This window comes from Cervus elaphus, chromosome 11, assembly GCF_910594005.1.
Source record: "Cervus elaphus chromosome 11, mCerEla1.1, whole genome shotgun sequence".
Classification (NCBI taxonomy): domain Eukaryota; kingdom Metazoa; phylum Chordata; class Mammalia; order Artiodactyla; family Cervidae; genus Cervus; species Cervus elaphus.
Window position 1 is genome coordinate 30866575 of NC_057825.1, and position 18207 is coordinate 30884781.

Sequence of the window (18207 nt, forward strand, 5' to 3'; positions counted from 1 at the left end):
GGCACAATTTTTCCATGGGGGGCGGGTGGTGGGCACAGATATTGAGATGATTCAAGTGCATTACATTTACTATGCAGCTGCTGATCTGACAAGAGGCTTAGCTTAGGCAGTAATGCCAGCAATAGGGAGCAACTGTAAACACAGATCAAATTTCACTCACCTCCTGCTGTGTAGCCCAGTTCCAAACAGGCCACAGACTGGTACCAGTCAGCTATGGCCCTGGGGTTGGGAACCCCTGAGCTAAAACTATATTTCTAAGTGTTTATTTACTGAAGACTTAAAATAGTAACAACTGGGATGCACATTTAAAGTGTAGGTTTCTGGGCTCATCTCAAATTTCATGAATCAGAATCTCTGGGTGTGGAGCCAGAGAATCAGAAATTTTAATAAGCACCTCCAGGAAATTCTCATTCTCATTGAACTTTAAGAAACAATGAGAAATCCCTACAGCAGAAACTAACTCCTCTACCACTTTTCATGCAACCGATAAAATTAATCAATAGCCAAGGCATTAAAAAAAAAAAAAGTTTTGCCATATGTCGGCTTGTGTGTGGATGTTTTAAAGAAAAAGCCTAAAACTAAACATGATCCCCATGGCATAAAGAAATATGAAGTAGGGCTCTTCCGCCCCTTCCATCTTAACACACATAAATACAAACCTTTAAAGGTGATTTAAGACTTCTTTCCTTTAAAACTACCTGTCACATTCATGTTGCACTATTAAACAACCCAATTTAATTTGCATTACCCATCTCAGAGGCAGAGGTAAAGAAAATCACAGAATAACTTGCCGCAGATCAAACCCTTTATATTCCACATCTATTTAGAGATAATCTTGTTTACAGAAGGACCAGCTACCAAGAGAAGCAAACCAAAAGGGAAGAAAAGAAAGTGAATATAGGTAAGAGAAGGATAGAGAAAGGGTTTTTTTTCTGTTTCTCTTTCCTCAGTATTTTGTCATTCAGACACTCTTTCTCCATAAGGCTTTTTTACCTACTTAAACGCAGGCTTGCCAATCTCTTCATATCTCAAATTAAGAAAAAAATTCCTCAGTTTCATTATATAATAGTCTATTTTTGAAGAGCTTTCTGGAAAAGACAGTAGTATATTTTATTATCATAAATAAAATATGCACTTAAAATTCAAAGTCAGGGATTAACTGGGACAGTTTATGTGGTCTCTGGTCGGTATTCAGAGAAAGTCTGAGCTTCAGCTACCAGGACTATAAAATTGAACCAGTGTCTGGGCAGATTAGACATCCATGTGTTGGTCACTCAAGAAGAGGCTGTACTTCCAACCCAAAAGCTCATAGGTGAAAGCAGAGAAGATGAGTTGTCTTGACCCACTAGATGCAATGGAACACAACCCAAATAGTAGACAGTGGGTTTTGTTGTTTTCCACTACTGAGTGACACTTCTCTCCACCCTCCTCACCAACATGAAAAAAAAAAAAGTATCAAAAGCCAAGATATGTGAAAGAGACCAAAGAACATGCAGTTAGAATTCAAATTTAGCCCGATGATGCCAAGCAGGATTCAGAAAAGAAAAAGAAACCCCGAGGATCCCGTAAGATCAACATACAGTTTACTATGATTCCTAAGTATTTCCTTACCTAACATGAAGCCAGTATTATGACTGTGAATATACACACACATTAGCCATAAGGAACAACTAACTAGACAGAGAATACCCTCTTCACTTAGAAAATGTTCTATCTTCAAAGTGATTTTTACCTTTCAGTTTGCCTGAAACTTTCAAATACACATGTAAAAAGAAAAAAAAAAATTCTAAACCATATAGCAGAGTGTAAACCAAAATGACAAAGTTTACTCATTCCCCTAATCCTCCAAATTCCTTCCCCTAAACCAAAACAACAATTATTTAACAGGTTTTTTTTTGGGGGGTAGGGTAATTCTTGGATGAAATTTCTACTTATATATAAACATGGACATATATTTTTAAAGTTTTTTTAAACACAAAGAAGATCATACTTAGATTGACTTATAATATCTAACAATAAGGAGACCACTAATATCTCCATCTTTCCACATCAGCCTATGTAAATCTTTTACCTCACTCTTGTTAAAGACTTCTTAGTATTCCTGTTACTATACTTTAGCCAGTCCACCATAAAAAGGACATTTAGTTTGCTTCTTTTTGTCTTATTATTTGCTAATTCTACACAATGCTTTGATTAATATCCCTGTACATTCAAGAGTGAATACTTACAGCTAATGTATCTTTAGGAAATGTTTCTTAATGTCAATTTCTTGGGTCAAATAATAAATTTACATTTCCACTCACCAAGTATGAGTGCTTACATATCCAATATTAGGTTTATCAAGCTTTTCATTTTCACAAGTATGATAGTTGTTTAAAATAGCATCTTTCTGCTTTAATGTGCTTTTTTTCCACTTATAGGTAAGGCAAAGAATCTTTTCAAAATTTTATTGGTTGCATTTGCCACTTTTTTCTCCCTATACATGGTTTGCTCCTATTTTCCCAATTCTTATTAGGTTGTTATCCTTTCTTCTTCCTGATTTTAATATATTTTTGTATAGCTAGGAAACTTGTCCTTGACAGGTGTTGCAAATACAAATCTTTACCAGGTTATATCTATTAATTTTATTTAAAGAAAAGTTTTTTGTCATGAGTAATTTTAAAACTTTACAAAGTCAATTTTGTTATTTTTCTTGGCTTTGAAATTACTTTCCCATATCCAAGATAATATAGTGACCTTGTGAATTATTCTAACACTTTAATAGTTCCACTAACAATCTAGAATTTACTGGGCCTAAATTTTGGGCAGAAAATCCAGTTTTTCTTTTTCCTTCATAGAGCCAGCCAGTTTTCTAAAACTATTAAATAATCCATCTATTCTAAGATACAGAGCTTCCCTTGTAACTCAGTCAGTAGAGTCTGCCTGCAATGCAAGAGACCTGGGTTTGATTCCTGTCTGGGGAAGATACCCTGGAGAAGGAAATGGCAACCCACTCCAGTGTTCTTGCCCGGACAATCTCACGGACAGAGGAGCCTGGCAGGTTATAAGTCTATGGGGTCGCAAGAGTCAGACATGACTGAGAGACTAAGTCCACACATATTCTAAGAAATCAAATGTCATCATCATCATATACTTAACATCATCAGACACTAAACTCTGTTTCTACACAGGCCTAAGCATGATTGCTCACTGTTGTTCTATTGTTTGTCAGTCTGCTCCTGCATAGGTACAAGTACTTTATTACCACAGTTGTACTACATCTGTAAACATCTGGTAGGGATATCTCATTACACTTTCTCCTTTAGAATTCTTCTTGCTATGCTCATATTTATTTTCTAGAGAAAAAAAAAAGCCTTTTTTTTTAATGTCACCTCTTAAATTGGGGGGGGGGGATTATTATTGAGATTGAACTTAATTTATACATTAATTTAGAAAAGAACTCATGGTTCTCCAACATTGAGTATTACCAGTCATTAGCTGTATGTAGCAGTAGAGATAAACATGATGATACCTGTCATTGTTGGGTACTGTATGCCAAGACTAATGGATGAGCTTGTTTCAATAATCAAAATAACCTTATGTGGTACCATTATCTTTGTTTCATAGATGAGAAAATTGAGGCTCACAAGTTAAGCAACTTGTCTAAGGCCACAAAAATACAAATATGCTGAGATTTTAATCTGTGCAATATGATTTGAGTCTACACTTTGAATTACAGTAAATAAAAACGAGGTATGCCTTTTCACTTATACAGCTGTCCTCAAGTGACTTTTTAGCTTTCTTCTTTTAGGCCATACAAATTAATTGTTAACTCCTAGGTAAAATTAGTTGCTATTAATATTTTAAATAATATTTTATTATGCAGTTGGACAGGGGTTAATCTGTGTATAATTTACAGTCAGGCCCTCTGGATTTGCAGTTTCTCCACATCCACAGATTCAACCAACCACAGACCTTGTCGTTTTGTAGTTACTGTTGAAGAATATCTGTCTATAAGTGAACCCATGCAGTTCAACATTAACTTTGAAATTATCCACCTTACAGAATTCTCTTATTGGCCCTAATAGTTTTTTAGTTAATACTACAATCATATCATTGGCAATGTTTTTTTTTTGTCCACACAGAGCCATGTAGCTCTATCTTTATTTTAATATCATACTTACTTCCCAGAGGGCTTCCCTAATAGCTCAGTTGGTAAAGAATCCACCTGCAACACAGGAGATCCCAGTTTGATTCCTGGGTCTGGAAGATCCACTGGAGAAGGGATAGGCTACCCACTCTAGTATTCTTGGGCTTCCCTTGTGGCTCAGCTGGTAAAGAATCTGCCTGCAATGCAGGAGACCTGGGTTGGGAAGATTCCCTGGAAGGGAAAGGCTACCCACTCCAGTATTCTGGCCTGGAGAATGCCATGGACTGTATAGTCTATGGGATCACAAAGAGTCAGACACAACTGAGTGACTTTCACTTTCACTTTACTTCCCAGAAGTATTTTGAGAGGAAATTGGTGATTCATTTAGGTTTTGACATTTTTTGGTTCTGGAGTTTGTTTTTTTCCACCTTTTGTGTCCATACTCTCTCTTTATTCTTTATCTTTGTTCATAGCACTGTGTAATTTTATTGGCAAATATTTTTAACTTCAATATGTTCATTCCAATATTTATATTTCTCCACATCTAACGGAATCAATTTTGCATGCCTTAGTAATAGTACATTACTCTTTCAATGTGCTACTAGATAAATTTGGAATATTTACTTTATGACCACTGTCTAAGTGAGATTAGTCTACAATTTTCTTTGTATTTCTTTCAAAGGTTTAGCACCATTCTTTTTTATGATTTCACATCTTCTTTTTCTATGCTTTGGAACAGTTTAACCAGCATCAAAATAATCTTAACCTTTAAGATTAAAAGAATTCACCTATGAAATTGTTTGGATTTAGTGCTTTTTGACACTCAATTTCTTCTTCCACAGCTATTGTCTATTTAGATTCTCTCTCCTCTGAAGTCACTTTGTTAATTTATATTTTCCTAGTACAATACTTGGATTTATTTTAAATGGTACTGAGTTATTCTCCTACTTGCATAAAAATACAATAATTTTGTCTCACTAAAAAAGAAAAACATGAGCAAACATATAAATCAACCTTATTGGAGAACACTCACAGCCAGGATAAATTAAATGTATAAAACTTGGAGAAAATCACCGGTATACAGTTTTTTAGGCAGGCCATGGGTTTTGGAAAAAACACCTTTAATTAGGTCTTTATAAGTAGTGAAGTACTGCTAGCATGTTCATACCTAAAGAACTGTTAAGTAAAAGAGAAATAAATCTGACACTATTGACCACCTGATGCGAAGAGCTGACTCATTTGAAAAGACCCTGATGCTGGGAAAAATTGAAGGTGGGAGGAGAAGGGGACGACAGAGGATTAGATGGTTGGATGGCACCACTGACTCAATGGACATGAGTTTGGGTAAGCTCCGGGAGTTGGTGATGGACAGGGAGGCCTGGTGTGCTGCAGTCCATGGAGTTGCAAAGAATCGGACACGACTGAGTGACTGAACTGAACTATGAACTATTTTAAAAACTCCATCTTGCTACAAGATGCAGAATGGTTGTCAGTTAGATAGTATATGCATTAAATATATATGAACTATAATTGGGGGAAAAAAAAAAACTGTGCAACGCTCTTAAGTGTTACTACTCCAGTAGTCTAATCTCTAAAAATAGGCTAAACGTCAAAGTAGAAGATGACACTCAAATATTTAATGAGTACTTACTATGAGGTGGGCACTGTGTCAGAGACACAGAAATGGTGAAGACATGGTCCCTTGGTTCAAAAAACTTATTCCCTTAGCCCCTAGTTCCAACATGACACACTTGTAATAAATTCACAGTTATTATATTAAAACATCAAATTGCTTCATAAGCTAGCAAAGATAAAGTATTGGAAAATTAAATATCAAACACACTTGATTATTAAAACAAATATATATAATTTTAAAATTGCTATCAGTTTTCTAAACTAATTTTAAATCTTGGCTTTCTCAAACTTGATATTATCTCCCTTACTGTGATAAGGCTCTTAAGTACAGACAGAAGTTTAAAGAGTCCCTGTAAAAAGGGTCAAAAAAAGGCAAAAAGAAGTTCCCTTTCTATACTGTTTAATAGAGCTTTAATACAAGAAATAGGATTATTAAAATTTCAGAAAAAAATGAAGTATCATGGGAAAAACTGATCTCATTTTAAAAAACCAAAAGGATCCTCTGCCTTAACATTATAATGCTAGTAACCAACAAAAAGTTAATATTTATATTACTGTTCTTTGAGAAAAATTTATCTATCAAACACTATTGTGATATAAAAAATAAGAAAGCTGGAAATACTCTGACACAGTGCAAACCTACCTGTGCACATGACTCTTCAGGTGTTTTGGCACTAACTGAATAAAGTGCTGGGAGATCTAGTCTATGCACAGAGAACTTTTCTAGAGTGTGCAAAAGTGCTGGAGCAAGGTGAGAAGTTTGACCTGAGCCTCGTTCTCCAGACAGCAATAATCTTGGCCTGTAAGAGGTTGGCTGATGATATGGTGACCTGCAATACATATAAGATATAATCATTATTTCAAAACCATACACTCTGAAGATCAAGATGAAATATTAGGAAAATAATTACATAAAAGAATGTAACACCAAATTAATAGAGCTTTTCTTCTCTCACTTTTTAAGTATAGTGAATCATTTTTTCATTAATTACAGTTTTAAAATATTGCTCTCTCTAACCGTATTAACAACAAAGACATAAAAGTATAAAAGTCCATTCTGAAAGAAAGTCAGACTACCTGGGTATTCATCTTTTCATACCACATATATTAACTTGGAAAATGCTTCAGATACTAAGTGTGATCTAGTTATTAATTATCCAAGGTCAAATGTTAAGAATTCCACTTCTCCAATAAAGATATACATCTAAAGATTATTCCAAATGTAGGGTTTTCTTTATTAATGGTTAAAATGGTAGACTTCATACATATTTTACAATTTTTAAAATAGAAAAAAAAAAGTAGGACTTCTTTAGTGGCAGCAATTTTGTTTCTAGGCCAATAAAAACTAACTGTTCTTAACCTAGTAGATAACATCTAAAGCCCTACACCGGAGAAGGCCAGTTTAGGATAACATATTAAACCAAAATCAACTTGTATTTTCAAGATTCTACAGCACCACTAAAAAGATAAATGAAACAAGTTTATCTAATATCACTGCACATAATGCAGGAAATTCTAAGCAATGCAATAATAATAAAGCAAATTTTAAAATGGAACTAATGGAAAGAAACAGGACAAACACTGTTACTTGTAAAGAACATGATTGTACACTAGAAAATCCAAGAGGATCAACTAATCACTGCCATAGCCTACCAACAAAATAACAAGACTGAAGATGGAAATAGAAAAACTGAAAGATTTTCCTAAACACCACCAATAACCAATACAAAGAAGGAAAGAAGATTCTATTCACAACTGTAAAAATACAAATGATAAACAATACTAAATATACAAATCATAAATAATAATAAAAAACCTTAACAAGAGAGATGAAGAACTATTTGGAATACACCATGGGCCTGAATACAGACATCAAATCTTTCTACGCATTTATACCTAGCTATTGTTAACTATAAGGCAAAGGCTACCCACTCCAGTATTCTGGCCTGGAGGATTCCATGGACTGTAAAGAATACAGTGAACTGTATAGAATACCATACAGTGACTGTAGAGTCCATGGGGTCACAAAGAGTCAGACAGGACTGAGCGACTTTCACTTTCACTATTGTTAACCATGGTTAGTTTATGGTGTTTTATTTTATAGATTTTTAAAAATGCAAATCAAAAAATCCCAAAATAAAATTTGATGCAGGAGGGAGATTTAAAACTTCCTTGCAACATTATCTGAAAAAATAATCAAGTAAAAATATCAAGTGGAAAAGTGTGCGAGCTTCAATTTCAGAACATTTAAACCTATTTTAGTAACTAGCACTTCATACAGATTTCTTGTTTAATTTTCTTAACAATTCTATGAAATACATAAGTCTCCTCTTACTAAATAGTAACGAACCCAAGGCCCAGAGAAGTTCACTATAAGATTACACAACTTGGTGTCCATACAACTGCAAAGCCCAGGTTCTAAAACAGTACATTAAGATGTGCCTTACTTTATACTGACACATATTACGGAACAGAATAACAGAATGTAGAATACACCAGAGAAAAGAAACCCTGATTAGTGGAACTTAATAGCAGCCCAGAAAACAAATCACAGTTAACTGAAAGAATTTTATATAAGATAGTAAGTATAAAGATAAATGGAATGAAGATGAACTATAACACAAATATTGTTTTTAAATAGGAAGGATACAGATCCTCATTTCACAGAACAAAATGAATGCTAACATAGAAACAAAAACACAAAAGATTCATGTATTTTTAATTCTTAAAAATCTAAAAACATTTGTTATTCAAAAATTATAATCTGAACTACAGTCAGATATCACCTCACACCGGTCAGAATGGCCATCATCAAAAAGTCTACAAACAATAAATGCTGGGGAGGGTGTGGAGAAAAGGGAACGCTCTTGCACTGTTGGTGGGAATGTAAATTGATACAGCCACTATGGAAAACAGTATGGAGATTCCTTTAAAAACTAGGAATAAAACCACCATATGACCCAGCAATCCCACTCCTAGGCATATACCCTGAGGAAACCAAAATTGAAAAAGACACATGTATCCCATTGTTCATTGCAGCACTGTTTACAATAGCTAGAACACAGAAGCAACCTAGATGTCCATCGACAGATGAATGGATAAAGAAGTTGTGGTACATATGCACAATGTGGTATATATGCACTCAGTCATAAAAAGGAATGCATTTGAGTCAGTTCTGATGAAGTGAATGAACTTAGAATCTATTATACAGAGTGAAGTGAGTCAGAAAGAGAAAGATAAATATTGTATTCTAACGCATATATATGGAATCTAGAAAAATGGTACTGAAGAATTTCTGTACAGGGCAGCAATGGAGAAACAGACATAGAGATAGACTTAGGGACTTCAGGAGAGGGGAGGAGAGGGTGAGATATATGGAAAGAGTAACATGGAAACTTACATTACCATATGTAAAATAGCCAACAGGAATTTGTCGTATAGATCAGGAAACTCAAACAAAGGCTCTGTTATCAATCTAGAGGGCTGGGACGGGGTGGGAGATGGGAGATTGATTCAAAAGTGAGGGGATATATGTGTGCCTATGGCTGACTGATGTTGAGGTTTGACAGAAAACAATAAAATTCTGTAAAGCAATTATCCTTCAATAAAAAAATAAATTAAAAAAAATTACAATCTGAACCAAACAGCAAACAATCAAATGAGATAATTAAATTTGCCATTAACAGGACTGATTTTAATGCATAAGAGCTTATATGCACAGTATTTTAACCAAAAATACCTTCTTATACAAAGGATGTAGACAACTCAAAAAGAAAATAGAAAGAAGTAACTTTTAAAAAACGATCCTTCATTTAACAATTTTTGACTGCTTCCTATGTTGAATGCTTTGGCCCAAAGTATCCACCAATACACTGTTACTACAGAGTTCATGACACAGTGTATTTATTGGAAAAAGGAAATAAATTAATAAGAAACAACCTTTGAGTACATGGTGCTATTAGAGACTCACAGATAGCTTTCCTGAAAAAGCATTATGAAAGCACACAAACCCAACAGGTCAAAGGCAGAAAGCATGAATCTCAAGAAATAGAAACAGGATGTACAAAGGACCAGAGGCCAAAAAAACCTCTTGGCCCTTTGGGGTAGTGGATATAGTTCATTACAGCCAGCTTCTTTCAAGGTTTTGGGACAATGTAGGAGTAAAGATATTGGGGTAAGGGAGGGGAATTGGGAAAGAGAATCAGACTGCAAAGGGCTATGATGGGTTCTCTAAACCATGTTAAAAGCCATGTCCTCCCTGAAGACAATGAGGAAACATTAAGAAGCTTAAGTAGGGCTTTCCTGGTGGGTCAATAGTAAAGAATCTGCCTGCCAATGCAGGAGACACGTGTTCGATCTCTGATCCTGGGAGATCCCACATGCCATGGAGCAACTAAGCCCCTGGGCCACAACTGTTGAGCCTGTGCTCTAGAGCCCAGGAGCTGCAGCTGCTAAGCCCATGTGCTGCAACTACTGAAGCCTGTGCGCCAAGAGCCCATGCTCTGCAACAAGAAGTCTGCGCACTGCAACTAGAGAATAGCCCCCACGCAGTGCAACAGAGAAAAAGCCTGCACAGCAATGAAGACCTAACACAGCCAAAAATAAATAAATACATAAAATTATTTTTTTTAAAAAAAAAGATGCTCAAGCAGGGGAAGTGATGTAAGCATACACATGTTTTTGGATAGTAACTCTAAGTCAGCATATCAGTACAGGAGAGAGTTTTTGAAAGAAGGTAAACCGTAGGAAAGATGACCAGTTAGAGGTATGCTATATAATAACTCAAGCATGAGATGTTAATAACAGTGTAGACAAGGATAGTAGCAGAGGAGGTAGAAGGAAGAGCTTGAGATTAGACTTATTTAGTAAGAAAAATCTATAGGATTGGGTCATTTACTGGATATAGAAGGGAAGAAAGAGAAAGAGTTGAGAATGGTGTCCAATTTCAGTCAGGACAACTGAATGGATAGTAGCTCAGAGGACTGATGGGAAGAGAAGGAGAGACAAAGCAAGCACACACTGAAAGATCTGTGACACAGCGTAGGGTGACAGGCAGCTGGACAAAGCTTAAAGCTCAAGAGTGATGGAGGCTTGAGAAAGATTTGGCAGTTATTATCAAAGGTGAAAAATAATGAAAATATTCAGAAACATCATTTATCTATTAGATTGGTAAACTGAAGATTATAATACTCTTACTAGTAAGTAGATGGTGGGAAAATTGGTATTCTCATGAATAGTGAGAATGGAAAAAAGCACAACTTTCTGAAATTAAATACGGCAAATATATGCCAAAATGTAATATAGCCAAGGATATTCTATAATGCATCCTACTCTCAAAGATTCCCTTATCTCTGAGTGCTCTCTACATTTTTTCCCACAGTAGTTATCTTCTAACATTTTGTCTAGCACACTGACTGTTTTACTGTCTGTCTCCATCTAAAATGCAAGCTGAATAAGGGCAGGCATCTTAACATGGATCCAATTACTAGAGCAACATCTGGCACACAATAAGCACTTTGACAAAAGATCTGCATGAGTGAAAGACTATATGAAAGAATGAATGATTCATATAAATAAAAAGGTATTATTTTCATCTATCTAGTTGGTAAAGATTTTAAAAGACAAACAGCACTCAGAAATGAAAAGGGAATAGAAATATAACCCTTTCATACATCAGTGCTGAAATATAAATTGGTACAACCTTTCTGGAAGACAATTTAACAACTTCTATCAGGTTTTTAAACGTATACACACTTTGGCCACAGCATCAGTTTTTAAAATCTTCCCTAAGGTCTGCATCAGAAAATGGTATAAAGATATATACTTAGAAAGATGTCTATCATAAATAAACACTGTTTATAAAATAGGAAAAGTGGAAACTTCCATTTCTATCAATAAGGTTATTATAAACTGTGAAACATTTAAAAAATACCATGCAGTTACTATTTTAAAATAATGACATTAGACATATATTGACATGAAATAAAATTCCTAACATAATAAGGGGGGAAAGGCAAGTTACATTAACAGCCTTATGAAGACTATAAATTATATAAAATAATATATGGGCCTGTCTATATGGATAGCAAGAATACCAAGTGTGGTCACCAAAATGTTAACAAATATTACCTTCAGGTGCTTGGGCTTTAATTTTACTTTCTTCTTTAAGCTCTTCTTTTTTACTTGAATTCTCTACAGAGTATATCATCTTTCTAATCAGAAAAAACAAAGCTATTTTCATTTGGAAAACCTCAGAAAGTTCTGTTTCTAATCCCTTTATGGTAATATACAGTAAGAAAGAAAACTTATTTTCCATCATAAGGGTTCTTTATCAGATTGACAGACCTTAAATACTTTGACTTCTATTTCTTCGTAAATCTAAAGAAAAGATTTCAACAGTTTTAGGAAACTATTCCAGAAACAGAAACGCACCATCAATGCCTGAGCTAGTGTTACTGACACTAGCATTCAAGTCATGCTTTCTACTTGTCCAGCATCTTTTCTGTATTAATCTGACATGCTAACACATGTTGCTCAAACAAAAAAGCCAAACCAAACCAAATCAACAAAAACAAAATATGTGTGCAACCCTTATTAAAGGCTTATATTCTAAGGTAAATACTTCTTGGAAAGTGAAAAATCATATCGTCCAACCTACCCATAAAAACCTATTAAGCTTAGAAATCAATTTGGAAACCACACAGTACAACAGAAGGAATATGGTCCCAGGAAACAAATAGTACCAAGTATGCCCCCTGCTAGCAGCATGATCATGGGCAATTTACTTAACTTCTTTGTACTTCAGTTTCCTCATCTATAAAATGATGATACCACAAATGCTAAATGACTGTTGAAAGGCCTATATGTATTACCATATATGAAGCCCCAGCTTTATACACCTACCACATGTCTAGTTTGTAATAAGCAACAAATGCTAACTCCTATACTCAAAAGGACAGCAACTGTCACCATTTTTTCTGTAAAGCATTTCTGGACTTCCCTGTGCAAGCCTGTTAGTTCTGTTTTCAAAACACCAGCCATATCCTAATGCTTGTCAATCGCAAGAACAAGAACTTTTCCAGAATAAGAACTATATCTTATTCATGTTTCCAGCATCTAGTACAGTGCCTGGCACAGGGTTTAAAAAAAAAAAAATGGCAGAATGAGTAAATTAACAAACTAATTTTATCAAAACATCTCTTTAAAAAGTTCATCCTAGGATACAGCTGTCTCACTATTAAACCAAAGTCAAATCAATGAATTAGAAAAGCTTATGCAAAAGAGCAATTTCTTCAGAAAGGCTAAGTCAAACAAAATAAACCATGGCACTGATATACATTAAGTCAGTGACAGAATGTTCTTAATATAAAATTGAAAAACTTGTCTTTTGACAGTTTCTTGGCTTCTACTATGTATTTCAAATTCAAACAACTAAAACTGTTAAAACAAATAGCACACACACAGCTAACCAGGTGAAAGTCAGAAAAAAATGATCATTTTGTTTTCCCTTAATAAACAGATTTGTAAAATTACTAAAATACTGTAAGAAAACTTTCCGGAAGGCATAAAAGAAAGGCTCTGCCAGTAGAAGACAAAAGTTACTAACAGGATAGTTTACTGTTAAAGAGTAAATTAAAGTGATTTAGTCTCATTTTAAAAACTGAAAAACAAGGAAGAGTTATCAATGCAAATAATCAAATTAACATTTCACCAAAATCTATGAGAGAAACTTCATTAATGTTGCAGACTTAAATTCATTCAAAATCTCTCTAAAGAAACATTACTTTAAAAAAATACACACAATGTCTTCTAATAAAAGTCCTATTAAAAAAAATCCTATTAGACCTACCTGACTGGAGCATTATGGTTCTTCAACTATCCTGATAATTATGTAAATACAAGTTGATGATGCTGTTACTATTTGAAAACTATTTAATGTCTTACTTTAAAATTACATTAGCACTAAAACTGTTTACCTATTGAAGTGTATAGCAAAAGCTGCTTTACTATAAATAAAGGTAAATAGAAAAAACATAAAATCTAAATTAGAAAGTGTAAACTAATGAGGTTGTGGACAATCAGAAAGTTATTGATTTAATTACTAAGCAATTTCTAACTCAAAATCTCTTAGTACCCTTAGAGTCCTAAATTATCATGTGAAACTTATTACAATCAAAATACTCTAGATCACAGTAAATATTTCATTTCTGTTCAGTTGAAATAAAAAGCAAGAATACTGGGGACATGGATTGACTTTCTAAAGGTAACCCTGCCTTCTATCCTACTTAAAAAAAAAAAGAATCCCACAATCGGTTCAAGGAAAAATATCTTTAGTTGACCAATAAGCCAAATTATTACCACACAAAAACAAAAGCACAATATAAATTTTCCAGAACTATGTCCAAACAACAGGGAAAAAAAGTCCTCAAGGTTATAACCGTAAGTAAAAATATACTGCAATTCTAACCATAAAGTAGTAAAAATCACTCTAAGTTGAAAGAAATTTGATATAAATTGCTTACATTGTAAAATGAAGGTAAGGTTTATGTACAGCAGCAGCTGACGACTGTTTCTTTGGTGATCCTGAGTGACAACTTGTCTCGAAAATTGATAAAGCATTCTCATCTTCACTGTCATCTAAAATCAAAGTTTCTATATCTGTTTTAAAAAGAACACAAAGGTTATGAGGCTTAAGAAGTCATTTAATACTACTGACCTACCAAAGCTAAGGAAAACTGATTAAAAAATCAAGTGGCAGTAACAAGTTATCTATCAAATAACACAAATTGACCAGGCAAATGACAAACTACAGTATTTTGAGTAAGTTATAAATGGAACCAATGTAATTCTTTCACCTGTACAGACTACTGAAGTATTATGAGATACATTTTTGGAGAATAACTACAAGAAGTCTGGAAAAGAAATGGCACTCTCATAAAGTTCTCACCTACTTACTAAGAATCACTAAGCTAATTTTTACCAAAACCAGTGCATTTAATACAAAATGGTTTAATTAATAGAGTAATTGAAGTATGGCCCAGTTCTTACAAAAGCAACAAGGAATAAATTGACCTTTATTTTTTTCACATGGCATACACACACACATTTCAAGGAAAATCTAGTCTAGTTAAGAAGGGACTCAGGAATTTAGTGGAAAAAAAGCCAATCTTAGAAAACACACTCATTCAAGTAACATTAGTCTCTTTATGGGTCTTAAGTTACTGCTCAATGAACAACTGGAACTAAAATTCCTATTGAGAGTGCCATACTTAAAAATTTACCTAGACTTCAACCTAAAGTATTATAGCTATAATTCACACATACTTAACAAAAGTGTCAATTCGTTCAATAAAAAGCAATGCTACATGTATAGGAGAAATGTGAGGAAATTTAAATTGACAGAAATCATACCCTTCCCCAAAGAAAACAAGGAAAAAAAGAGATATGCTTTCTAAAATGAGGTCTTGAATTGTGCTGGCAGATAGAGCACAATTCAGTGGCTTTTAAAAGTCAAATATTGGCTAATTCAAGTCAATGTATGACAAAAACCACTACAATATTGTAAAGTAATTAGCCTCCAGCTAATAAAAATAAAGGAAAAAAAAAAGTCAAATATTTAACATGACTAATATTATAAAAATTAATCAAATAATTAAGTACCATTTGATTGATAATTCATATACAAGGACACTTGCTAAGAAAAATATTAAAGACCAAAATAATCCAGAATAATATATCTAAATAACTAAAAAAAATTATTAATAATCAAAGTGATTTCTTCCTTCCACTGGCATATAAAGAAAAAAATGGATCTAAAGCATACTTAATACTTATGGGGAAAAAAGTGGTAAGAAAACATAGCTAATAATGTCATAAAAAATTCTCAAATGGAAATAAAGAAGTTATAATCTCTCAGAAGAGAAGGTAGATTTTTATGATTTTCTAAAGGTAACATAGTTTTTTTTAATTTAAAAAAATTAGGGAAAATATACAGATTCTCGGTTATGAAAATCAGAGACAAGAAATGCACAGTTCATGGCAGAGTAGCTGGCTCATATATAATATCTATTCTCATTTGACAAATTTAAGAAATCAAGTAATCAATGTGATATTTCATGAGAATCTACTTTAAAAAGTTTCTGAAAAATATATTTATAACAGCAAAATTCACTGACTACTGATGATTTTTTTCTCTATATAACAGTTATAACGTTAACATAATTCACTAACAATTTTCTATACAGTGAAAACTACATGCTAAACAAAGAAAATTAAGACAATTTTTAAAAATTACTGTCTCTTCAAAGTTCATGGGCTTTACTTTGATTAGCATACAAACCTAAAGTTTTCCTATAAATAAGTAACATTTTTTAAAGTAGCTTTCTATTTTTTTCTCAAATTCAAACTACAATCATGAGGCCAGAATTCAAGACCATCTATAATCAGGTTCTAGTTTACTCCCTTACTAATAAACTACACTCCATTAGCACAGCACACTATGGAGTGCTATGCCAATAATAGCAATATGATGAGCTGAATCCAGAGGGACATTATAACAACATGGTTAACAGCACTGCCTTTGGAGTTGGGCTCCCTGGGTTTGAGCAAGACCTAGAACTTACTGAGTGACCTTATATAAATGAATATCTTCATTTTTGATAGAGTAAGAGTACCTACCCCACAGGATTGTTATGAGGATTAATAAATGACAATTTATGTAAACACTTTATAATAAGAAGAGAAATGTAAATCAATACTATTACAGTCAACTTTCCTAAAGATGGTAACACTCCTATATTAAGATAGTCAGATAGTCCCAAGAGTAAACAAACAGAACAAATATTCAGAACAAATTCATTATTCTTATAGACACTGAATAAGCAACTACTGTATGCCAGGCATATGCTAGGTCTAGAATACAGTGGCAAATGAAATAGATACATCTCCTATATTCATGGCAAATATAAAAGAGTAACACACAAATACTTTTATAAGGATATTCAATTTATTTACTTATGCCCATACTTATTTCATTTAAACAGTATGAAAAGAGAATTTATACTACCTTCTTTCTTGTCACTCTGGCTAATCTCAGCATGAGGAAACACTTTTTGCAGGACAGCTAGGATGTTGTTGAAGCTTCTTTCCAGCAGTGGTTTTATGATGGGAGACAGTGCATGTCCCGAAGACATGACAGCACGCTGGGAAGCAGGCACAATATTCTGCATTGCATGGTAAAAATCTTGGGCATTGAGCACGATTGAGGAAACATCTAGCTGCAGTTTATGACTGCTAGCATAGATCTGGGGATAACGCCTCCGCAGGGCAATCAGGGCAGCTTCAGTGCACAGGGCCTTAATATCAGCTCCGCAATAGCCTAATGCACAAAAGGAAAAGGATAACAAAGGTAAGTCCATTTTTCCAAGTACCAACTATATTTTGCAAATATGTACATCTTTATCCAAAAAACTAATATTAAATCAATTATTATGGGCAATTTTACTAGCAAAATGAAAAATGACCCTTGAAAAACATCTAATAAAACCATTTATCCATTAACTAAAAATGCTTTGAATATGTTAACAAATACATAAACTAATGATATTAAAAGTCATATATTTTTGTGCCAAGACCACTGATTATAATGTACATCTTTCTTCAAGAAAGGTTTAAGAAAAATAACGTCATATCAATCCTTCATCAATATTCCTAATCATCAGTTTAGTCCTTAAGGCATCAGTTTTCCATAAATTTTTCTAATATTACTAATTTCAAACACCTATAATGAAGCGGTACAAAGTAGTATACATAAGCAGAAACTTCAAAATCAGAGCTATTCTACTACCAACTCTGAGTGCAAGGTAGAAGCAGGTTAATATCTAAGTATCCCCAAAACTATAAAGTTGTAAGCATCTCTGATAATTCCAAAGGTACTAAAAGGAATGAGAATTCTTCCATTTTTCACATTAATTTCCTTTTTATATATACTTTTAGCTTAAAGTGATTCATAATCTAGTTCAAAGGGCTATAGAGACATGAAGCATCATCCATTACCCATATTTAAGTGATCATCAAGTTAAATAACTGATCGAGCTGCCAGTGAAGTCAGTCATTTCATTCATTTGAGCAACAAATACATAAAAAAATATAGGAACTGTTAGGTCTTTAACACAAAACAAAGAAGAAAACTCAAACTAGTCGTGGTTGGTTTTTTACATTACTGATTAAACCTACATTTGGCCACCTTTGTCAGTTAAGCCAGCAGGGGGAACCACTCAAACTAGTTACAGAACATTAGTCCCTAAGCTCTTCCAGGGGTGTTATTATATTTATTTCATTTTATATCTTACAATGACCTTGTAGAACACTTAAGTACTGAAATTAAAATGGTGATTAGACAGGAAAAATATAAGCAGAGAAGAAATAGTCCCAGATTAACTGGC

At 33.7% G+C, this 18207-nt stretch overlaps 1 protein-coding gene across 5 annotated transcripts in view; it reads right to left on the reverse strand.

The window, feature by feature from the left end:
• ATAD2B (ATPase family AAA domain containing 2B) overlaps positions 1–18207 on the reverse strand; it is a 132535-nt gene that overhangs the window by 43050 nt on the left and 71278 nt on the right. For all 5 annotated transcript variants that reach the window (XM_043917274.1, XM_043917273.1, XM_043917272.1 and 2 more), the window contains 3 exons: positions 16830–17141; positions 14287–14422; positions 6408–6594 (listed from right to left, as the gene is read on the reverse strand). In XM_043917274.1, coding sequence (XP_043773209.1) covers positions 6408–6594; positions 14287–14422; positions 16830–17141 — 635 coding nt within the window. The remainder of the gene's footprint in view (positions 1–6407; positions 6595–14286; positions 14423–16829; positions 17142–18207) is intronic.